The following is a 24654-nucleotide window of genomic DNA, read 5'->3' as shown; positions in this document are numbered from 1 at the left end:
GAGGTGAGGCATTTTGAAGAACTGCCTTGGGAAGAGCTTAATGTTGATAAAGGGTGAGAGCAGTCATGGGGAGTAGGAGGCAGAGAAGGCCTGGTTCCTTTCGTTTGAAACTTCCTTTAAGATCGTGAGTAGAGGGTATTCGGGAATCCCTGATAGCTCAGGTAAAGAATCTGCCTGCAATACAGGAGACCCTGTTCCTGGGCCAGGAAGATCCCCTGGAGAAGGGAAAGGCTTCCCACTCCAGTATTCTGGCCTGGAGAATTCCATGGGCTGTACAGCCTATGGGGTCGCAAAGAGTCGGACACCACTGAGCGACCACCGCCAGTCAGATTCCCGGTTTCCTCAGTCCATAAAATGACGTACCTTGAAGGACTGAAGGGAGGACTAAAGAAACTCTATGGATGAGCAATTGCAGTCCTTCCCTAAATCTGGTATTTCCAGAGCACGCAGCAATAGGGGGCTGACTTGCACCTCCGATCCCGTGACGACTCCTTTTGGGGATGGGTGGGAACCAACGACCTTGGACACTCGGCCTGGCCCCGGCGAGCTCTGAGCCTAAGCCTCAGGCCCGCCCAGCCCCAAGCCTCGCCCAGCGCGCCCAGTTTCCACACAGCCCCTTTCTAGAGCCCTCTCAGCCCCGCCTGCACTCCGCCCACCTCCTTCTTCCGCTCCCCGCCCCCATTTCCGTACCCCCCCCACGCCCGCCTCCTCCGCGCTCCCGGGCCAGACCCCCGCCGCGCCCCGCCCCGGCCGCGGCACCCCTGCCCTCCGCTCTCCTCCCTCCTCCTCCGGGCGGCGCCCCTCTTGGGCGGCCGGGGCGACCCCGTGCCCCGCTCGCCCAATGAAGAGGCGGCGCAGGGGCGGGGCTCGAGCCGGAGCGGAAGTGGTGACCGGAACGGAAGTGGAGCCGCCGCAGCCGCCGATTCCGGAGCCGGGGTAGCTGCCGCCGCCGCCTCTGCAGCCGCCGCCGCCGCCGCCGCCGGAGGAGTGGGATTGGGGAGGAAGCGGTCACTGCGCCCGGAGCTCCGCTCGCAAAGTTCTCTGCCCCCTGCAGTCCTCCCACGGTGAGTGCGGCGCGGGGTCCGCCCGAGGCCCCCAGGGGCCCGAGCCCACGGCTCCCCCATCACTGGCGGCGGCGGCGGCGGCGGCGAGGGCGACCTCCCTGGTGGGCTCCGGGGGCGGCGGCGCGCGGCCTTCTCGGCCCCGCGAGGCCGCCCGCGGCGCGGGCTCTGCCTCACCGCGGCCCCTCCCTGTTTCCGGGGCCGGGCCCGTCATTCTGGGAGAGGCCCGGGCCACCCTCGCCGCCCGCGGCCCTGCCTGGCGGGCGGGGTGCGGCTCCCCGTACCAGGCGGGAAGGGACAAGGAGCCGCGGACTCCCGACTCTTCCTCACGACCCACCCTCGATCCCCGCGCGACCTTTCCCTGCACCTTGAGCGGCCAGATCCTACCCTTTCAGCTCGGTCACCCTCGTTCGTCGCTTTCCGGTTTTCAAAAATGAAAATGTAACCAAATGCAGGCGAGCTTTCAGGCCCAATTCCTCTGTTCGTTACCCGCCCCCCGGGATGGGTAACAGGTTTAACCTTGGGAGAGAGCAAAGGAAAACCCCCCTCCCACTTTGCAGTAAAGCCATTTCATCATCATTCGCTGGTTTGGGAGCCTGGCAGGACCGGAGATTCCCTAGGAGGCACAGGGTTGAGATTTGTATCAAGAAAATGCATTTGTTGGAACTGGTTACTGAGTCAGGCCGGATCCCCAGGAAAAAAATAAAATGTCTGAGGCTCAGAATTGGAATATTTTCCCAACGGCATTTACCGTCATTTAATGCCAGAGTCATTGTGTCCTCGCCCCAAATTCCCCGTACTGTGTGTTAACACGGCTTTAGGACTGAAATTTGCCTGGTGGCCTCCCTGGTGGTGGCGAAGGGGTGGGAGTGATTAAGACCCTTTTCTGCACAGAATGAGTGCATCTTTGTCTATTGCAAATGGAGAACTCTGCGTGTAATGGGGTTTTCAAAGGTGGCAGTATTGGTAAGACAGGTTGCCAGCCTTTCTGTAAAATTTTTGTCTCTTGTCCTTGCCATCACTGCTTTTCCCTTTAGTAAGGCTAGATCGCATCAGGTTCTGATTTTACTTGCCCTGTGTGGGAGACAGGATTTGGCAAGATTCTATTATGAACATAGAACACCAGGCGGCCACAGGAGCCAGAACAGAAAGATGAAGCACTTGGAAGAATATGAAAAATTGTCTGCATTTCTCACTCTATCTCAATTGTTCATATGAAACCACACACACACACAGCTTACAGAACTAGACACATGGGTACTTTGCTTTTTGCCTTTTCATGTTAGAAATTTATGTATTAATGTGTGTTCTTGATTCTTGGTCATTTCCTTCTTGACTGCTTCCAGGGCACTCCATTTCTTATTTAGGAATGTGTCAGTTGCCTGAGCCCTCATTTTTTTAGGATCTGTGTCCTAAGCACACATGGTGAGCATGAAACCTGGCATTGTGCTGGACCCAAGTTAGAATTTTACAGGTGATCTTCATGGTGGAAGGCTAATTCAGTAGCCACTGCTGAACTGTTTCCCTGTTACCTCCTTTCAGTAAGATAAGAAACCCTTCACCTGTCTTACAGATGAAATCCTTCAGAGAAAGGAGATGATTTGGCCTAGACCACACACCTGGTTTTCAAGTTGAATATCCTCATTCATCAGTAGCAAATATTCATGGCCTGTCAATCCCAGGAGTGTGGCTCTTACCCTGTAATCTTCTGTACATTTCCCATCAGGCAGTGCTTGTGTGAGGTTGGAGCCATTTTAGAATCAGAGCTCTATAGATTGGGGAGGCAGCCTCCAGAGAGCCAGGCTGAGCACATTCCCCTAATGCTAGTTCTTGAGGCAGAGTCTCCAGAGATTTGGGCCATTGCAAAAAGTGTATTTTACCCATTTGGCTGTGAGTGTGGAAGCAGAAAGAGCACTGGACTCGGAGTCAGAAAAATCCGATTCCACCCTTCCTTTCAGCATTTTCTAGTTGTGTGATCTTCAGTGTTCTGCTTAATCTCTGGTTCCTGGTTTCTCTATCTCCAGGCTTGTCAAGAGACCTTTTTACAAACTGTAAACTGTTAAATATAAGCTTTTGTGTTTTAATCACACAGTTCACTGTTAAGGGCTTTTCCCCCCTTGGTTGCATTCTGATGAGACCCAATGTTACTTTGTATACATGTTGCTTTAAAAAAAAAAAAAACTGGTATGGTATTATGGAACTGGATTTGTGGAGCATCTTCAGTCTTTCTGAGTCAATTTTCTCATTGGTCACTGAGAAAATTGCAAATGGCAATAGTCTTTGATGTATTATTGTGACAAACTCAGTAATTAAAATAAGGGTGTGAAATATACCTGATGTTTAATAAATGTTATTTGACTATATTTGTGAGTATACATATATATAGATAAGACCCATGCATATGTGCTGTAATGCATAGGCACATAGAGAGTCCATCCAACGTTTATTCATCAACTGATGAGGTGGTATCAAGCTGTAATAATAATAATAGCTGTTATTTATATGTGCCAAGCTTTGTTCTGAGCACTCTACACATATTAACTAAGTCTTCATAACAATCTATGACAGGTAAGTACTGCTAGCCCCGTTTTAGTGGAGGAAACTGAGGCACAGAGAAGTTAAATAATTTTCTTGGAGGCATATACACATGCCGCACTGGGTAAGTGCCAGAGCCAGGAATCAAACCCAGGAGTCTGACTGTAATGATAGATTTCTACTTGTGGTAGAAACAGCACGTGTATGTCTTTCATATGAACACCATGTAGTAGTTAATTTTTCTTTACATGTATCTTATTCAAGTAAATGTGTTTGGACGAGAATTTTAGCTACTTTTGGAAATACGGTTTATTGCAGGGTGGGGGGAGTATATTGATTGTGGAATGCAGGGAAGATAACTGCCGGTGTGCTTTAGGAAGGAAGCTTCTGAAAAATCCAGTTTTTCTAGTATTTGCTTGAGACTAGGAAGAAAATTCATCAGTCACTTTATGGCATACTGATTGATCCAGTCCTAGGTGGTTCTAATAGAATTTGGTCAGGACCAGAGATCTATTAATATATATCCATAAGTAGAGAAAGAGTTCTACATTAGAACATCGTTTTGTGCTACCTGCTCCTTCAGTGGCATCAAACTAAGACGTTTCCCTTTAAATGAGGGTACCTTAGAGAATGAACTAAAATTTGCTTGTAAAGGGAATTTAGGTTCCTAGGTTCCTGTGTTTTTCTAGGGAGAGGTGACAATTCTCACTAGCTAGGAGGCAAGAAAGTGGTTGTATAATAGCAATTTTTGAGTTTTAGAACCATCTTGGTCTCCCCACAAATAGGTTCTAGTCTTCTGTGTCATGCTGGAGAAACTGACAGAGCTAGATTCTGAGGGAATTTTTCTGAAGAGACTACGTAGGGGAGAAAAATGGACGAAAGTACTTTCTGTTTCGTCATATGTACGTTGAAAATCAACCATTCTTCTGCTTTCTCTGCTAAAAGATATTCTAACATAAGCATAATTATGTGTTTCTGTTACAATGAGATGAAACTGATTGACGGCCTCAGGATGAAGGCATTTCTAGCAGACTGTAGGTTAGTAAGGTGACTTTTTAATAATCTGGCCAGCCCTCTGTTATGTAAGTTTTTTCCTGTACTGGTTAGTTTATTTTATTGTTTTCCCTAAGAGACCCAACAATAAAAAGTTATTTCTGAATAGCCTTGACCTGGGCAGAGATTGGAGGAGACAATAAAGTCGAAGTGAGTCCTTGCCATTTGTTACTGTTTGCCCACAAACCTCACCTTAAAGCCTGATGAGCTTTTGGCATACGCTGTTGGAACTGCTAGTTTGATTTTGATTTTTAAAGCTACATAAATTAAGGCCAGTTCTCAGACCTCACTGATAACTTTGTGCAGTTTGTTGAAAAAGCGTTCTTTCTCTCTTTTCCGTCAGAAATCATTGAGAGTCATAACTGATCTTTAAGAGATGGTGCCACACAGAGGAGAAAGAGCGTGTGCCAAGTACACCTGTGGGACCCTGGACAGGTTACTGGGACGGTGACGCCCACCCCTTAGGATACTTGAGACGAAAGGAGTTGATACAACCCCGTTTTGCACATTGGGGCAGACCATCAACAAGGGATATTTTGTTATTATTTACTAATAAGCTGGTGTGGCTTTTTGTATAGCTAATCGTTTGGACTTCTGAAGAGAGGAGTCAAAGGGCTTTTGGAACTCAGTTTGAACCTATAAATAGAACAAGGGGTACCTGAGAAATGATTGGTCAGAAAGTGTACTGTGGTCTCCTGGTTGGAGCTGAGATGGCTCTTTTCAAAGAGCACTCTTAAGACAGCATATAAATGTACTCTGTATTTTATAGGCCATATGTGGTCTGCTTACCTCTCTCCACATAGGAAATAGCAGCCTTGTTCACTTCTTTAAAAAGCTGCATCAGTTGGTCAGATAGTTTCACATGCATCGTGCCAGGCATCATGCCATGTGTTGGGCGCCCAGAGATGGAAGTCTGGATTCCCATCTTAAGCTCACGGTCCAGTGTGGGAGCCAACAAAGACATTTCTCTAGATTCTGATAAATGCTATCTTAGAACTAGGCATGGGTAAGTTAACATGTACCTTCCTCTTAAAAGTCTTGAAGAAAGCCATATGGATTGAAAAGAAATGAGGTGTGTAAGTAAGTGTCCCTTCACTGGCTGACCATTTATTGACTTCTGTGTGGAATATACTGTTGCTGCCATTTTAGTTCTTACGGAGACTCTGCTAAATGTTCTGCATTGTGAACTAATTTACTCCTTACAAGAACCCTCTAAGGTAGGTTTGCTTATTTTATGCATGAGAAAACAAGACTTCACAGAGGTCAGGTGACCTGTGGAGTTGGAACTGGTAAATTGGACTGTGTTGTTCTATTGTGTTGGTGGGCCCAGAGCTTTTGAACCCTATTCACATGGTTGACCAATTGGTTATCTTTCTGAATCAGAATTAGCACATTAAAAAAAATTTATTCTATCTTATTGATCACTTCAAGCTAAGAGATCAGTTTATTGTCCTGTCTGCTATTGATTCACATTGTATGACCTTGGTATAACACCTTGATTGTTTTAAGTTTGATTCTGGCTAGTTGGACATAATTAGCAGTGATATTCAACAACTGATATGAAAGAAGGAACAAATTTTGAAATAGAAGTGATATTTCTCTCCATAATTCAGTGTTGGCTGGATATCAGAGCTATTGCCTTTCTATTTTAGACATGCTGTGTTTCATTTTCTTTTCTTTTTTTTTAAATAAATTTTTATTTTTACTTTATTTTACTTTACAATACTGTGTTGGTTCTGCCATACATTGACATGAGTTCCCAAACATGAACCCCCCTCCCACCTCCCACCCTATATCATCTCTCTGGATCATCCCTGTGCACCAGCCCCAAGCATCCTGTATCCTGCATCAAACATTGACTGGCAATTCGTTTCTTACATGATAGTGTACATGTTTCAATGCCATTCTCTCAAATCATCCCACCCTCTCCCTCAGAGTCCAAAAGTCCGCTCTACACGTCTGTGTCTATTTTGTTGTCTCACATACAGGGTCATCATTACCATCTTTCTAAATACCATATATATGTGTTAGTATACTGTATTGGTGTTTTTCTTTCTGGCTTACTTCACTCTGTATAATTGGCTCCAGTTTCATCTATCTCAGAACTGATTCAAATGTATCCTTTTTAATGGCTGAGTAATACTCCATTGTGTATATGTACCACAGCTTTCTCATCCATTCATCTGCTGATGGACATCTAGGTTGTTTCCATGTCCTGGCTATTATAAACAGTGCTGTGATGAACATTGGGGTACATGTGTCTCTTTCAATTCTGGTTTCCTCAGTGTGTATGCCCAGCAGTTGTGTTTCATTTTCTAACAAAGAGCCTGTAAGCGTGTGAATGGAATTAAATTTGTTACAGGACTCAGAATTTTGTGTGTAGAATGGCACACAGACCTGTTTTTAGAGCGGGTGTTTTTCAGTGAGCAGTTAAAATTCTTTAAGAGCCAGGAGTACTTCATTTTTTTCTGGGTAACACCCACCAAACACCTGGGCCCACTGGCGTTCTCAGTCCCTCCCACAGTCGCCTGGCATCTGTTTCTCCTCCAGCCGTGACTCCAGAACTGTGACTTTGCGTTGATGGTGCTGTGGATGCTGTGTCTGGGATGGTACGTCAGTGAATGCTATTCAGAATTTACTGTCAGTTCCTTACCCCCATGGAACCTTCTAGCATGGATTTTTAGGGTGCTCCTGTCAGTTTCCTCTCTCCAAATTTCTTTGTTGTTCAGGTGCTAAGTCAGGTCCAACTCTTCATGACCCCATGGACTGCAGCACACCAGGCTTTCCTGTCCTCCACTCTCTCCCGGAGTTTACTCAGATTCGTGTCCTTTGCGTCAGTGATGCTGGGATCTCCAGATTCTACCTTTTCTCATTTCCTGTCTACTTTGGCCTGTGATTTCTTTTGCATCTAGAAACAAATGCATTTTATTCGTACATCTGTTTCTTGTCTCTGCCTAGAGCCCTCTTTTTCTCTCAGAACCCCTCCAACCCATAAAACCAGGAAGGACCCAGCCTCTTTACAACTAAACCTCCTCCCTTTCTACCTGGTTGCTTCCTCAAGGAGATGCTTGTGTGCTCCCTGGGAGTTTCAGCTCTCGGAGGGGAGAACCATACTATACTGAACTCCAAAAAAGAGTTCTTGGAAATACTGGTAGTTTTTTCTTTTTTCATTTGCAGTTATTGCAACACATACTAACTTATGTACCTTATGTTTTTGTGAAGTAACTTTAAGAGTGTAGGCCTATTTATGAGCCTCCACTTTGGCCAGCACTGTCTAGGCATTTTTGTGTACATGATCTTTTTTGGCCAGCACTGTCTAGGCATTTTTATGTACATGATCTTTTTTGATAGCTGTTAATGTTTCCTTTTAACATGTGGGAAAACTGAGATTCAGAGACAATAATTTTAAAGTCACCTGATTTCTCTTTAGAAGCCCAGATGTGTTGTGTGTAGGGCTTTCCTAGAAACAGATCCCACTCACATGGGTTTTAATGCTGGAGCTTCGGTAATCTTGTGAAGTGAAAGTCGTTCAGTCACGTCCTACTCTCTAGGCCAGAATACTGGAGTGGGTAGCCTTTCTCTTCTCTAAGGGATCTTTCCAACCCACGGATCGAATGCAGATCTCCCACGTTGCAGGTGGATTCTTTACCAGCTGAGCCAGGAGGGAAGCCCTCTGTAATCCTGACACCTGATAATGGAATCCTCCTTTTAAATTTCTAGCAAATTGCTAAACTCAAAACCTCAGAATTTTAGAATTGGACATTTTCTTTTCCTTGAAAACAAAACATAGCTGAAAGCTAATACTTCTAAAACCCACATTCCATAAGGTCATTTGCAGTGCCTTTTTTTTTTTTTAATATTAGCAATGAATAGTCGTTTTTTAATTTTTTTTCCTTTCTTATTCTTGGATATCTCCTCCTGGCCACTGGAAAATGACTTCTCAGGATTCTGACCCAGGCTTTAAAAAAATGTCCCTTAGGCAAAGACTTCAGATAGAAGGGCTAGGTTGATTCATTTATACTTTCGTTTCAGCATTTACTATTTAGGTTTTCAATTATTCGAGGGAAATCCTGTTGTTTCATGGGCACCTTTAGAATTATTCTTCATGATATTCTTTAGGGGACATTTTACAAAATGGAAGACTGTTGTAAACTCACCCCCCCATTACACCTCTTTAACACATCTCTGACATGAAATCTCAAAAGTCTCACCAGGGGAATGGTAAGTCCTGATATATAAACCATGACTGCTGGCACCTGGGATTCCCTGGTGGCTCACAGACGGTAAAGCATCTGCCTGCAATGCAGGAGACCCGGGTTTGATCCCTGGGTTGGGAAGATGCTCTGGAGAAAGAAATAACACCCCACTCCAGTACTCTTGCCTAGAAAATTCCATGGATGGAGGAGCCTGGTGGGCTACAGTCCATGGGGTCGCAAAGAGTCAGACAGGACTGAGCAACTTCACTTCACTTTCACTGGCACCTCCTAAGGAAATCAGGAACTAATGAATGAAAGTGTTATAGTTAAGGAGTGTGTCCCATTTTTCAGGACATTGAAGGGTGGAGTCTTATCTAGGAATGTGAACATTGTAACATACTCTCTTCCTGTACAAGATTAATCTAGACTTGTTTTTCCTTCTCATGGCTCCTTTATTTTTCTTTTTTTTAATTCCAGGCTCACATTTGTGGGCCAATGGTGATGTATTGATACTATTAAAGGAATCACACTGCTTCCAATTTGTTTTGCCCTGTGTACTTTTTAAAAAAGATTTCCACATTTATTTAATTCCTCGTCTGTCTTTTTCACGGGCATAGCTGTTCCGCACCGAGGAAGCTGCTCTTAGGGCAATAATTCAGGAATTGGAAGTCTGAGTTTGACTGAGCTGACAAGGCTGTTGTATGTTTCATTCAGAGATGGGCACAATAAGGGACAGAAATGGTATGGACCTAACAGAAGCAGAAGGTATTAAGAAGAGGTGGCAAGAATACACAGAAGAACTGTACAAAAAAGATCTTAATGACCAAGATAACCACGATGGTGTGATCACTCACTGGAATGCACCTTAGGAAGCATCACTACGGACAAAGTTAGTGGAGGTGATGGAATTCTAGTTGAGCTGTTTCAAATCCTAAAAAGTAATGCTGTGAAAAGTGCTGCACTCAATATGCTGGCAAATTTGGAAAACTCAGCAGTGGCCACAGGACTGGAAAAGGTCAGTTTTCATTCCAGTCCCAAAGAAAGGCAATGCTAAAGAATGTTCAGACTACCACACAGTTGCACTCATCTCACACGCCAGCAGAGTTTTGCTCAAATTTCTACAAACCAGGCTTCAACGGTACATGAACTGAGAACTTCCAGATATTCACGCTGGATTTAGAAAAGGCAGAGGAACCAGAGATCAAATTGCCAACATCCGTTGGATCATAGAAAAAACAAGAGAGTTCCAGAAAAACATCTACTTCTGTTTTATTGACTCTGCAAAAGCCTTTGACTTTGTGGATCATAGCAAACTGTAAAATTCTTCCAAGAAATGGGAATACTAAACCACCTGACCTGCCTCCTGAGAAATCTGCATGCCAGTCAATAAGCAACAGTTAGAACTGGACATGGATCAATAGACTGGCTCCAAGTTGAGAAAGGAGTCCATCCAGGCTATATATTGTCACCCTGCTTATTTAACTTATTTGCACAGTACATCATGTGAAACGCTGGGCTGGATGAAACACAAGCTGGAATCAAGATTGCTGGGAGAAATATCAGTAACCTCAGATATGTGGATGACACCAGCCTTAAGGCAGAAAGTGAGAAACTAAAGAGTCTCTTGATAAAAGTGAAAGAGGAGAGTGAAAAAGCTGGCTTAAAACTCAAATTCAAAAAACTAAGATATGGCATCTGGTCTCCCATCACTTTATGGCAGATAGATGGGGAAACAATGGAAACAGTGACAGACTTTATTTTCTTGGGCTCCAAAATCACTGTAGATGGTGACTGTAGCTGTGAAGTTAAAAGATCCTTGCTCCTTGGAAGAAAAGCTATGACCAACTTAGACAGCATAGTAAAACGCAGAGACATTACTTCGCCGACAAAGGTCCATCTAGGCAAAGTTATGTTTTTTCCAATAGTCGTGTATGGATGTGAGAATTGGACCATAAAGAAAGCTGAGCACCGAAGAATTGATGCTTTTGAACGTTGGTGTTGGAAAAGATTCTTGAGAGTCCCTTGGACGGCAAGGGGATCAAACCTAGTCAATCCTAAAGGAAATCAGTCCTGAATATTCATTGGAAAGACTGATGCTGAAGCTCGGGTAGTTTGGCCACCTGATGTGAAGAACAGACTTATTGGAAAAGCCGCCAAGGCTGGGAAAGATTGAAGGCTGGAGAAGGGGATGACAGAGAAGGAGATGGTTGGATGGCATCACCGATTTGATGGACATGAGTTTGAGCAAGCTCCAGGAGTTGGTGAAGGACAGGGAAGCCTGACATGCTGCCGTCCATGGGGTCACAGAGTCGGACACGACTGAGAGACTGAACTGAACTGACAAGGCCATGTGTCAGCCCCTGCTCTCACACAGAGGCCTCTTTTCACACAACATACAAGTAAGCCTCCCAGTAATAACTTGCTGAAAAAATTCACAGATACTTGAGTATTAGTTTTGTTCTTGGCAGAGTTTTAGGCATTAGATGAGAAAGAAATGCGAAGCTTTCCTTCGGAAGACATATATGTGACACACTGTACATGGTCCACCACTCATCACCTGGACCGCAGAACGTATAGAAAGGAGGCCTAGAGAAGCGTGGACTGTGTAAGAGGCTACAGTGTATTTGAATTCATAGTCTGGGTAGATCAGTGGGGACTAGCGTAGTCAGGGAAGGCTTTGTAGGCCTACATGGATGGATAGAGTTTGCCTCAGCAGGAAGTAAATAGGGAACTACAGAAGTAATTTCAGACATGTTTAAGCCTGACATTTAAGGGTATTTGATGATGTCCAGCCTGCGAGAAAGGTACATGTTGGAGAACAGTGGATGAAAAACAGGTACAGAGGATCCAAGTTATGGAGGACTTTGCAAGCCAGGTAAGAATTTCAGCTGGATGGAGTAGAGACGAGAGTCAGAAGGGAGCCAGAAGAGAGTCATCAGAAGTTCCTGAGTAAGAGTCAGGGCATGACTGAGAGGGTTTTGGAGTCAGAAGCGTATGGAGTGAGGTACGGGTGTAATGAGGATCTCCTGTGCTGTGAAGAAGAGGTGCTTTGAATTACTTGAGAAGAGACAGAGCTCTACCAGATTTGCCGTTTAGGATCTGTTCGTTCATTCAGTGAAAACTTGTTCATGCCGCCTCTCCACAAGGTGCTGCGGGGGGTGTGCCCTGACGGGGTTTGTAGTGTGGGAGGGGACCTGAGGGATGCAGACACATAATTTTAGTACCGAAGAAACGCGATAAGACATTAAAGAGAAGTGTGGCTGAAACACTTTGTGAGACTGTTTTCAGCTTAGAGCAGTGCTGTCCAATAGGCGTAGAATGTGAGTCCCATGTAGTTTAAAATTACTCTGGTAGCTACCTTTAAAATGTGAGGGGGAAAGATGAAATTAATTTTAGTAATTAAAAAAAATTAACTCCATATATCCAAAACAGTACAATTTTAACATGTGGCCTGAACAGTCTTATTAGACAGCTTAGGTTAAGCAGCTTAAGAACGGTTTCATGGAGGGAGTGTCACTTGAGCCATGCTCTGAAGAATTTTATGCAGAATAAATGGGAAAGGCTATTCCAGGTAGAGGGAGTGCTGGATGAGCAAAGACCAAAAAGCATGTGGAAGAAAAGCATTTTGACAGAAGCACCTACTGTGTAGAAGGCCTATTAGGGCAAAAGTCTGGGAAGATAGCTTGGAAAGCCTATACTGACAAGGGAGGAAGTCTGACTTTACTGGCAGTAGTTGGGAACTTTAAAGAATTTTGAGCAGAGAGTGACTTGATCAGAGCTTTAAAGTGGATCTGATAGCAGATATGAAGGGGGTTAAAGAAAATGGAAGACTGAAGGCAGTGGGACTACGGAAAGATGATGGATATAGCAGGTTTATTAGGATGCACAAATAGGAACAATTTCATTTCTCCCTTGTCTGCTGCCTTCCTCCAAACTGCTGGGTGTTGTGTAACCCATTTCCTGTTGAAATTGGTCTAGCTGCTTCAAAATCCTTGTTATATAAGCACAAGTTATGTAAGCAGTAGGCATCAGACATTTAGCTATGGATTTTGTTTGTTGTAAGTTGGGGGCAGGAGTTGTAGGTAAGAAATTTTTAAATAGATGGATACATTTTTTAAGGCATGCATTCTATTTTACCATATCATAATGGTTCTCCATCTCTAAGAGCTCTTGCAGGGATCCCAAAGAAGCCTGAAATAGTCGACTGCAAACCAAAAAGGCCACATTTTATTTTGAGAAATAGGGCGTGTACATTTGGGAGGTGTCAGGGAGTAGTCAGGATTCTTTGGAGAGGTACCCTTGAACTTTTATTAATGTTTGGGAAGAGGAAGTTGGGGAGGGGACCTTAATTGAGGAGCCTAGTAGGCTGAAGAGTTTCACAGTATCCTTTAGCAGTGCTAATTTTTTTTTTTTTAATCACTCTTTTGTAATAACTCCATGGGATGGCTTCACTTTGAATTGGCTTTGGCCAGGACTGTTATTAATTGGAATTGTTCCTGGGTAGAGTTGCACAGGTGCTGTTTATGTACTAAGTAACTTCTAACTCTGAATTAGTCTACAGACTGGAAAATTTCTTAAGTTTATTAAAAGTTGGCTTCCCTCTGCCTCTTACCTTTAGGGACCGTGAAGTAGAGTTGTCTAATGGTAAAGATAGTATCCTGATCAGAAAGATGTCATGATCAAGAAAGCTATATGGAGAAAGTATGTAATTTTAAGAGGTTGACTCGTGTACCTGTGGTGCACGTGTATCAGAGCAGACTAAGTTGTGTTGCTGTAACAAACAGCCCCAGTGTCTAAATGGCTTCAGCCAACGAGGGTGTATTTCCTTCTCACCCTGACTGTCCACTGCGGGCCTGCAGGAGTCTCTGCGCTGCTTAGTCACTTGGGGACTCAGGCTGTAGAAACTGCTGTTTTGTGACAGCACCACCTAGGTGACATGGCTGCTGTAAGAAAAGAGAGCCTCGCGGGGCTTTTTGCAGTTTCAGCACCTGGAAGTAGCATCATTTATCCTTATTGAACAGAATGACCCATATGACCCCTCCTAAGTACAGGGGGGTTGCTGGGAGATGTAGGTGAGCAGATGAATTATTATCTCTGCTGTAGGCTTATTCTAGTGATGTGGGTGAAGATGTCAGACAGGTCAAGGTGAGACTTGCCTTAGAGTGTAAGATTCGAGTCAGCAAGCCTTACATAGGACACAACTCTTAATATGACTTAGATAAAAAGAGGTGGGGAGAAAACTCACAGTTCTGAACTGGAGCACCAACTCTTTCTAAATTGTCTAGATTTAGGGTGTATCTTAAAATTGTCCTTCATTTAATAAGACCTTTTCATATGGTAGAGTCTTGTCCGTAGAATTTCTCTCTTGAAAATACAGAAATGGCTGTGAAGGCAAAACCAGAGTCTTAAATTGTGATATGATGTATAAAGTAATGAGAGCATTTGTGTAAAAAACACTGGTATTCCCACTACTGTTATAAAATACTATAAGTAGTGTTTTATTTTTTTTCCACCTCAAGATATTAGTGTATTTTAACACTGTGGAATACGTGAATACAATTGAAATTTAAACCAGCAGTGCATAAAACTATGTCTTATTGGTTAATAATTTTTTTTTAGCTACATGTTATCCAGAAATTATTGCATTATATTAATGGTGGCTATTTTTGCCTTTTTTTTTTTTTTTTTTTTGCCTTGCCTTGAGGCTTGCGGGATCTTAGTTCCCCAAGCAGGGATCAAATCCACGCCCTTGGCAATGAGAGAGCAGAGTCCTAAGCACTGGGCCCCCAGGGAATTCCCGTAATGGTGACTAGTATAGTTGGGAATTGGCTGAGGAGAGGTGAATCATTTTAAGAGGCATTCACTGATTGCTGTATAGAGGGTTTGAGAAAATGAAAAGCTGAAATCCCCAAGATTTTTGTCTGTTTCAGGAAAACCTTTAAACAAACTCAATTACGGTTCACAGCTCCGTTGCTGTGCATCTTGGCGAATACACCCAGGTCTCTCGCAGTCTGTACCGTGTACAGTCCGTGCCTGGTATTTGTATATAATGTTCTCAACCAGGGGGCCCTGACCTCCAGGCCGTGGACTGGGACGTCCTGTCAGATCAGCGGTGGTGTCAGGTTAGATATAGAGTGCACGATAAGTGTAATGCGCTTGAATCTTCTTGAAACCATCCCACCCCCACCCCTGGTTGGTGGGAAAATTGTCTTCCACGAAATCAGTTCCTGGTGCCAGAAAGGTTGGGAACCGCTGCCCTGGGCTTTCACGGTGCCTTCACACAGATGAGGCCGCTTGCGCCTCACAGCGGCCCCCAGGGAGTTGGCAGTGTTCTTCCTCTCCAGTTAGCAAACGGAAGTTCTCAGAAGCTGAGTGATTTGACCAAGGTCATGTTTCTTGTAAGTAGCTGAGCTGGTGCAAGGTTGAGCCAAATCTGCTGTCGTGGACAGTGTGTCCCTGTACCAAAGTTAGCACTTTGCAGAAGATGGGATAAAAATGGCTTGTATGTTTAAGGTACCTACCACTTGATGGGCACTGCCAAATATAACACTGGAAGTCCTATCTTTTGCTTTAAGGTTGATGAAACAATCATCGCATGGTGTTTTTCCCTATAGTATGGGGAAAAACAAATTTGGTGAAAACCAGATATTTCTTGAAAGAAGAAAAGGCTGTATGTTTAACATAAGCTTCTAAAGAATTGAGCCATCTCTGGCATTGAGGCAGATTAGGAAAGTGGAGGAAAACAGCTCGAGAGATAGATGTGAGTTTGAGTTCTGGCTCTCTGCTCTCTCCTGGTTGTGCTGCCCTGGACACAGCAGTTGGCGCCTCTGAACCTCCACTTCTTCACCTTGTGGAGGGGGAAGGGAGTGTTGGAAACGGATCTACCTGTAGGACTGCTGCTAGGGTTAAATGGCTAAAAAGTAAAAACACCTTTTTAGCAAAGTTCCTAACCCGGTGGGTGCTCCTGCTCAAGTATTACCAGAGGCACTTGGAAATAGACATTTCCCATTTAGCTGTGTTTCCTCCCAGATGGGTTGGAAGGAGATTGGCACATATGCGCCTGGTGTTCACTTTCTCTCTCCCTCTTGTTTTAGGGAATGACCATGGATAAAAGTGAGCTGGTACAGAAAGCCAAGCTCGCTGAGCAGGCTGAGCGCTACGATGACATGGCTGCAGCCATGAAGGCGGTCACGGAGCAGGGGCACGAGCTTTCCAACGAGGAGAGAAACCTGCTGTCCGTCGCCTACAAGAATGTGGTCGGCGCCCGCCGTTCGTCCTGGCGTGTCATCTCCAGCATCGAACAGAAAACCGAGAGGAACGAGAAGAAGCAGCAGATGGGCAAAGAGTACCGTGAGAAGATTGAGGCTGAGCTGCAGGACATCTGCAAGGACGTGCTGGTAAGAGGCCGGTGTCCTGTCGTAAAGAGCACCTCCAATAGCGTTCATTTCATGAACGAATGCCACCTCTCAAACGGCTCTTGAGAGAAAGGTGGCTGAATATACTGGGAAGCCGCAAACCATTTGCAACTAAGTTTTAAGCACACGATGTGATTTTTTTTTTTTTTTTTTTTCCCCTCTGCTCTTAACCTGATCAGAGGTTGCTCGTCACTTGTGGGATATTTTCCTCTCTCTTCCAAAGACCTCTGGAAAATGGGAACATTTGCTCAACATCCCTCCATCTTTTCTTTAGAAATTGAGGGCAGAGAGGCAGCATTTTCGATAGGTGCAACCACAGAGAGGCTGTTTTCTGTGTAGTCTGACGGCGGTGTCCTCTCCAGGAGGGGAGAGGGGAGCCAAAAGCTGACCTATCTCTCAGCTGCTCCCTGATCCCTGCACAATGGTAGTTTTGTAAGTTAGCCCTGTACATCAGTTTGGGCCTTCGTTCCAAAGGCAAATCACAAGTGGTATGGGGATTTTCCCTGGCCGTGATTTCATATGAACCTGAGTTGGACCACTGATTCCTCGATGCTTTCCCTCGAGCCATCACCTGGGGGTGGGTGGGAGGGCCTCATACCGTAGAGCAAATCATGATCACACTGTCTTTCCCTCACGTCCTGAGCCCACTGGGAACTTTCTTTTTCTTCCAGGTGAAATCAGGTAAAAATGAATGGTGAGGGCTGCTTTGAAGGGAAAAGGAATTCACACTTGTGGATCTACCTCCTCCCCTGCTGGCTGCCTTTCCGAGTTACTGCCCTTGACACCTTTCTTTTGAAAACCAGTACAGAGCTTGTTAGCCATCAGGCAGGACTCCTCATGTCTAACCCATAAGGAGTCGCACCCTGTCTGTCTGCACAGATTATTAAAACGACTACCGCCCCCCGCCCCCGCATCCTCTCACTTTGATTGATTCGGTCCCCCTTACTGCTAAGCTTTTGCATCAAGCTGCTGTTTAATTTTTTTTTTTTTTTTTTGGTTAGACTCGTGGTGTAAGAGTGTCGTGGCTAAATTTGTTGCCTGTCGGTCATTTGGGGTTTGTTAATGGTGCGCTAATTCCTGAATGTTAGGTACATCTGGTACTCAGATGAAGTATGGCATGCACTCCCAAGGCAAGAAAGTTCCCTAATTCCTGAACGGTAGACCAGCTTTTACGAGCATCTGAAAGAATGTGAAGAAAAGCATGGTACTTACTGCCTCTTAACCAGTTTTTCAGGATGCCACATTCTAAAACAACTCTTCGAAAATATTGCTCTGTATACGAAGCGTGGACTCCTTCACAACTGCTTTTGTTGTAAGCATAAATGTTTAAAGGAATTTATTATTAATAATAGTCTTAGCTACTTTTGGAGTGCTTACTAGTGCCAGGCGGCGTGTTAAGCACTCTGAACATTGGCTCATTTATCCTCGTAACTGCACTAGGAGATGGCTGTTGGGCTTCCCCTTGTGTAGCTGAGGAAACAGGATCAGGGTGATCAGGTCCTTTGTCCAGGGTCATACAGATGGTAAGCAGCAGAGGAGGGATTTTTTACCCAGGTCTGAGCGATTCTAAAGTTAGTTCTTGGAATTTCTCCCTACTATCACCCTTTTTCTTCTGAAGTGGAAAGATTTTTTTTTTCTTTAATTACAGAATTAATATGATTTTTTTTTTAAGCACAAGGCAGAAGAGTATAAATAAGAAAATTTTAAAATCACTTCTAATACTATTACTTAGAGAACCATTGTTAACATCTTAATAAATATCCTTCTAGATTTTTCCCTTAGGTATTTATATGCATGTGCATATATCTGTTTTAATATTAAAATAGGATTCACTTGGTATTTATTATGCGTTTTTCTTTTTCCCCACTCAGACTTCTTTTGGAGAGCCTTTCCACATTATCAGTGTAGTTCTGCCTCGTCATTTTTAATGCCTGTAGCATGCCATTGTATGGCTGTACTTTAACCCTATATTGGACCGTCACAGTGGATTTTAATGGATACTGGCATCTGTTATGACCTGGGCTAAAAACTATTTAAAAACTTTGGATGAAATCATGTATTTTGTAATCATGCCCCCCCCCCCCATTATTTAGAAGTGGTAGTATCTCAAATCTCAAACATAGTTTTAACATCTTGTAAGTAATATTTCCAGATTCTTAACAGAATGTGGATCATTTTTTAGGAGCTGTTGGATAAATACCTTATTCCCAATGCTACACAACCAGAAAGTAAGGTGTTCTACCTGAAAATGAAAGGCGATTATTTTAGATATCTTTCTGAGGTGGCATCTGGAGACAATAAACAAAGTAAGTAACTTTTTTTTCTCTTCTTTCTTCTCTTTTTTTTTGAGGAATTTGACCAGTAGCAGAGACCATCTTCGTAGTATTGTGAGTTTTTGCTTGGTCTGTAGTCAGAGTTTAAGGAACCACAGCGTTGTGCTGACCAGTGACAAACAGGGTCACGTGCTCAGCTGCTCTGTTGTGTCCGACTCTTCGTGACGCCATGGACTGTAGCCTGCCAGGCTCCTCTGTTCATGGGATTTTTCAGGCAAGAACACTAGAGTGGGTTGCCGTTTCCTCCTCCAGGGGATCTTCCTGACCCAGGGATCCAACCTGGGTCTCTTGTGTCTCCTACATTAATTAGCAAGGAGGTTCTTTACTACTCGTGCCACCTGGGAAGCTCCTGAACAGGGTCATGGGGTTGACAGATACATCTAAGGGACAAGTATGGGGGTCTTAAAAGTCTGGTGCAGTAGTGCATTTAAAACGATCTTCCTCGTAAGGATTGTTTGGTAGCTGTCTTAGATGTGACGCTCCAGGATGTCTGATGGAGTGACACTGCCGCGGTGAAGAGAGACGCACTTCTTTTGCCATATGCGTGTGGTAGTGTGATGGTGATCGCGGCTCTGCTTTACCCAGTGCCTCCTGTGTGTCTCATTTATTTCTCACACAACTCCAGGAGTGTAGCTGGGAGTCTGTCCTTTTTTTCTGATGAGGACACCAGCACTCCCAGAGGTTTTCACTCAGTCCAGACCACACAATTAAGAGTTGGGAATTCATTCCAGCTTTGCGTCTTGACTCTGAAGTCCACAGTCTTTCCGTTAGAGCACGTTGCTTTCCATGTTCCATCTTGTTCAGGGTTATTCCTGTGTTTCCTAACTGCTTTTGTAGACTTTGTCATCATTGTCTTTGTTTTCCCTCAAAGCATTTCATAGAATACTCAGATTAGAGTACATGTTTGACAGATGATTATTAATCAGATGGTAGAGACATTTGATAGCATATTTGCTCCAGCCCAGTTTGGCAGAATAATTTGGTAGTGGATCCAGCGTACAATGCAACCTTATGTAAGACCCACCCTTTCATGTTTTTTCTCTTTCTTATAGCCACTGTGTCGAACTCCCAGCAGGCTTACCAAGAAGCATTTGAAATTAGTAAGAAAGAAATGCAGCCTACACACCCCATTCGACTGGGGCTGGCACTTAATTTCTCCGTCTTTTATTATGAGATTCTAAACTCTCCTGAAAAGGCTTGCAGCCTGGCAAAAACGGTGAGAAAGACCTTCTGGGGTTTCTGATAGTAAAAATGCTCATGCTTTCTAGAACCTTGTTTTAAAATTACCCGAACGTAACTCATTGTTTTGGACTTCTGTGAAGATTTTTCTGGGGGTAGGAGAAACCATCTGTATTGCCTCCATCTTTTATGGAGTCAGTTACTATTACTTCTTGACGACTTCCCAGCACCTGTGCTGATTGACATTTGAGATCGGTTTCCCTCTGGGGTGGAGGTGGTAGACAGCCCAGGGAGGAAGCACTCTGTTGCTCTCATCACGCTCTGAGCTGTAGGCCTCTGCTCCACAGTGTCGTCTTTGTACTGAAGCGGGAGGTTATGGCAGGAGGTGTAGAGAAGGAAGTCAGATCTTGTTTCTTTGTGTCCTGAATTACGTCTTGTCTCCTTTGGGTAGAAAACTGCCTTTTCTACGTGTTTTTGTCATCTTTCAATATGCACAGTCCTGGAACATTTTTTTTAATTGGTAAAAACTGTGTGAAATGAATGCTCAGAGTTCCATCACTTAATTGAAGCTCAGATTTAGTGATGTGAACTTCTCTTCTTCATTTATCTCCTGTATCTAAACCTTTTGTTTTTCCGCTTAATGAAAAAGGGGGAGGGATTACTAGAAATGTCTTTGGTAATTCAAATACCATGTGAATTCATTTAGAATGAGTAATACTTGTTGACTATCTGATAGGTACAGTAAAGTTCTTAGCTAGGAATTTTTGTCATGGTTGGTTGATGCTTTAGAAACCAGTATCACATGTTTACTGACATGACTGGCAAGCAAGGTAACAATAACCTAGGTTCCCCAAGAATACTGTACAGGAAGAGAAATGATAAGTCACTTGGTAGCAGGAAGAAAACGGGCCTAACCTAGTTCCAAGGAACCTGTGACATCTTAGCTAAAGGCTCTTTGTTTTAGGCGTTTGATGAGGCGATTGCTGAATTGGACACACTGAATGAAGAGTCTTACAAAGACAGCACCCTGATTATGCAGCTGCTTAGGGACAATCTCACTGTAAGTACTGCCCATTCCGCGACTGCTTCCGGCGGGTGGGGCTTATGGCTTGTTCCTGTTCCTCTGCCTTGTAGCCTGAGACTCAGGACAGGATTTGTGCCCTGTAGATGTAATTAATTTGTTTAATTGGTTATAAGCACCTGCTGAAGTTTTGACCTTTGCCATCACTGTCTGCAGTCATATGAGAAGAATTATAAACAGTTGAGATGAGGTGATACAGAGCGGGCCACCTTCCTGCGGAGAGTTCTCAGAGCCCTACTTTGTTTATAGTTCTGTTTTTCTCTTGCAGCTGTGGACGTCGGAAAACCAGGGAGACGAAGGAGATGCTGGGGAGGGAGAGAACTAATGTCTACCTGCTTCGCAATCTCTTTGAGTGTCACTCTGTACCCTCCACATATATCCCTTTGTGCGATAAAAAAAAAAAAAGAAATGTACGTCGACTTTCAATGTTTCACAGCCTCAGCCTAGCAAAAATGGTCCATGGGATGAACAGCTGGTATTTGTATCTAAAATTCAGATTGGTCACATAAATGCCACGGCATTCTGAAGTTTTGATTTTGATTAACATTGACAGGATTACTGTGTGTTTCATTTAAAAAAAAACCAAAACTGAACACTGTGATTATGGAGTTTTGTAATTTAGCAGAACTCTTACTGGTAGAAAAAAAAAATAGACCTGAATTATGTGTAACTTTTTGGAAAGTTAAATTTGATTCAAAACAGTTGTCCCTGAAATACAGTTCCATTGTAAAGTTGTACAGAAAGTTATAGATTCTATTGTGACACTGGGACTTGGAGTGGGTCACCTCACATTTGGCATTCGAGTTTTACAGTAATTTCTAGTGATTCTGCCCATTCTGATAAGGGCTTTTAGACACTTGGTATGTTGGGGCTTGTTGCCACTGAAAAGTTCGTGACCACAGATGGCCACAGTGTCTTCTTCCAAGGAAACTCGAAGCCAGAAATGAACATTCTCGGTTGCAGATAACTGGGTTATGACAGCATGCAAAGGTCCACTGCTCATAGACCACCTGTGACTCCAGCCCCTTCCCCTATAGCAGCATGTTTACTGATTGGCAACTTGTGCTTAGGTAGTGGAATCTGTTTTCCCTGTAACCATGAGCTCAAGATGAAAAAAAAAAAGCCGTGTATCTTATGAATGGCCTTATCTGTTTCCTGGGTAATACCTTTAAGAATAATGTTGTGCAGAGATTGTCTTTCACTTGAGGAGTAAGTACTCAGTGTTTGGGTTCTTCCTAGCTCGGGGCTTTAAAATTTTGAAATCTAAACATTCTTTCCCACAGTCCTTTATGACTGTTGACTTTAGTCTTCTCTAAATTTCTGTCCTGCTTCCTTATATTTTTTTCTTTGGGCATTCTCTCTCTATGCCTTTTATTCATGGTTTAGGACTAGATGGGCAGGGATGGGGGTTCCAAAGGGGGATGAGAAATGTTGGCGAGCACTTTGGTGAGCCAGCCTTGCTTCAGAGAGTTGAAAAGAGCTTCCCACATTTCAGCTCTGTCTTCCTCCAGTTCTCAGCTCGGTGGTTGCTCTTCAGTCACACCAAGATCTGACTCCAAAAAGTATTTTTAAATATCCATGGTTCCTCTTTATATTGCAGCCAACCCTGATAATGCTTGTTAGCACCTGTCACCAGCTCTCCCAAGGGTACCCAACCCGTCAAGTTCACAGACACATGGCAGGGAAGTTGCATGAACACTGCGATGGGGAGAGTCAGGAATAGCCCGGCCTACCAGTCTCAGTCTCCACCTTCCTCCCCGAACATTCCACGTAGCCGTAGTGTCCCATCTGTTTGTCCATCTGCTGAAATAAGAAAAGAAACATTCATGCACTGATTTCAAACAAACCAAAAGGAAAAAAAAGAAAAAAAAAAACACCTCTCTCCTTTCTAGCTGAACAAAAATGTGCAGTTAATACTTGCCGCTTGAAAATGCAGTAGTGAATGTGGAACGAGCCTGTCTGTATATCTGGTAGCTCTCTCTCGCTTTGTTTTTCCTCACCAGTATTCTGCCTCACGTTTGCTTCTGTGATGGTTATATTGCCTAGCAAGCACACCCGTGGTTGTGAAAATAGTATAGCAAAAAAGAAAAAACCCCGGTTATTGATGTACTAGATTTGTGTATGTCTTTTAAACAGTTCTAGTTTCCACCTTACACGGAATAATCAGGAAAAGTGTAAAAACTCAAAAGTGAAATAAAAAATTTTATCAGTTAGTTGGCTGATGCATTGATATGTGCCGTCACCTGTATCACCACCAGAACTAGCCAGCTTCTGAGCACACTTACTTGGTTTGCTACAGGCAGCAGCTTCATTTCATCCTTTTGAGCCAGATAACCCAGTTGGTAAGGAATCTGCCTGCAATGCTGGAGATCCCAGTTCAATTCCTGGGTCAGGAAGATCTGCCGGAGAGGGGATAGGCTCCCCACTCCAGTGTTCTTGGGCTTCCCTGGTGGCTCAGCTCCTGCAATGCAGGAGACCTGGATTCGATCCCAGGGTTGGGAAGATCCCCTGGAGAAAGGAAAGGCTACCTACTCCAGTATTGTGGCCTGGAGAATTCCATGGACTGTATAGTCCACAGGGTTGCAAAGAGACATGAGTGACTCTCACTTTTTACTCTTCAAAAGGAGGCAGCAGCTTCATTTCATCCTTTTGAGCCAGAAGTTGTGTTGGGAAGAAACTGCCTTGAATGAACTCAGAGCCTGTCCACCTTCCACCCATCAAGGTGTTAGATCCTCATCTCGGGCTTCGATGACTTGGTGGTATGGATTATTACTTTGCATCCCACTCATACACCACCACCACTTTACTTTTTTTAAAACCCTGAGATGTAACCAAACGAGATGGTAGCAGAAGTCCTAGTCATCTCCAAGGTTATACAGGCTCTGTTATCTGCCCTAACATTATCTAAGATAGCCTGCAGCATTGAGATTCCTCATGGGGTTTGCCCCAGTCTCAGAACATCCACATTGGGAATTCCCTGGCAGTCCAGTGGTTAGGACTGGGTGTTTTCACTCACTGCACCTAGGTTTGCTTCCTGATCAGGAAACTAACATCCTGCAAGCCATGGGGGTGCATCCAAAAAGATGAAATCCACATTCCCACAAGGATGGAGGGGAGGGTCAAGACAGGAAGATAATTTAAGCCCAAGTTAGAACTGGTTGATGCTTGGTAGTGTAGGTGGGACAGCCAAGACGCACTCCTGCCCCTGGTTCTCAAACTGTTCCACTTGTCACACCCAACCAAAGGTCAGTGGGAACCTACCTGTTTTACTGAAGCAGGAAACAGGAGAGGCTCAAGGGAAGTATCATTTCACGGTAGGCTGGACCAATATTTTCAAAAAGGACTCCACACCACAGATTGGGGCTGCAAATGAAGGCTGGACGGAAGGGTCTTGGGGCTTAGTTTGGGACCACCACCATGACCTTGTTCGGTTAGGTCCCTATAGTTTCCATAGAGGTTGGAGTTGGTGAACCTTCAAGGCGGAGCGCAGGTGGGTTGGCTTCGCTGAGAGAGGATCAGGGAACCTCCCACGAAAGGCTCTTGGCAGAAGAACTCCGGTCAAGAAAGACCTTGGAGTGGTCCGGAATTCTCACATGGAGCCTTCAGTCCCAAATCACCAAGCCGGGGGATTTCCCTGGCCGTCCAGTGGTTAAGAATACCCTGTGCTTCCAGTGCACCCGGCATGAGTTTGATCCCTGGCCGGGGAACCAGGACCCCCCAGCCTGTGCTGTGGGTGCGGGCGCAAAAGCAAATCACCAAGAGGGTTCCAGATGGCTGGGACTAAACCCAGGCTGTCTTGAT

The 24654-nt window shown here is 44.3% G+C and overlaps 1 protein-coding gene across 1 annotated transcript; it reads left to right on the top strand.

Moving 5' to 3' along the window:
• The first annotated feature begins 850 nt into the window (after positions 1 to 850).
• Positions 851 to 23066, top strand: YWHAB (tyrosine 3-monooxygenase/tryptophan 5-monooxygenase activation protein beta). Its single transcript, XM_040248949.1, has 6 exons — positions 851 to 1064; positions 15940 to 16242; positions 18443 to 18566; positions 19646 to 19809; positions 20737 to 20832; positions 21122 to 23066. Exons 2-6 carry the CDS (start codon positions 15943 to 15945, stop codon positions 21176 to 21178), a joined length of 741 nt encoding a protein of 246 aa, XP_040104883.1. The 5' UTR covers positions 851 to 1064; positions 15940 to 15942; the 3' UTR covers positions 21179 to 23066.
• The last annotated feature ends 1588 nt before the right edge of the window (positions 23067 to 24654 follow it).

This window comes from Oryx dammah, unplaced genomic scaffold, assembly GCF_014754425.2.
Source record: "Oryx dammah isolate SB20612 unplaced genomic scaffold, SCBI_Odam_1.1 HiC_scaffold_10, whole genome shotgun sequence".
In the NCBI taxonomy this organism is placed as follows: domain Eukaryota; kingdom Metazoa; phylum Chordata; class Mammalia; order Artiodactyla; family Bovidae; genus Oryx; species Oryx dammah.
Note: the sequence above shows the minus strand (reverse complement) of the source record. Positions and strands in the feature narration are given on the sequence as shown.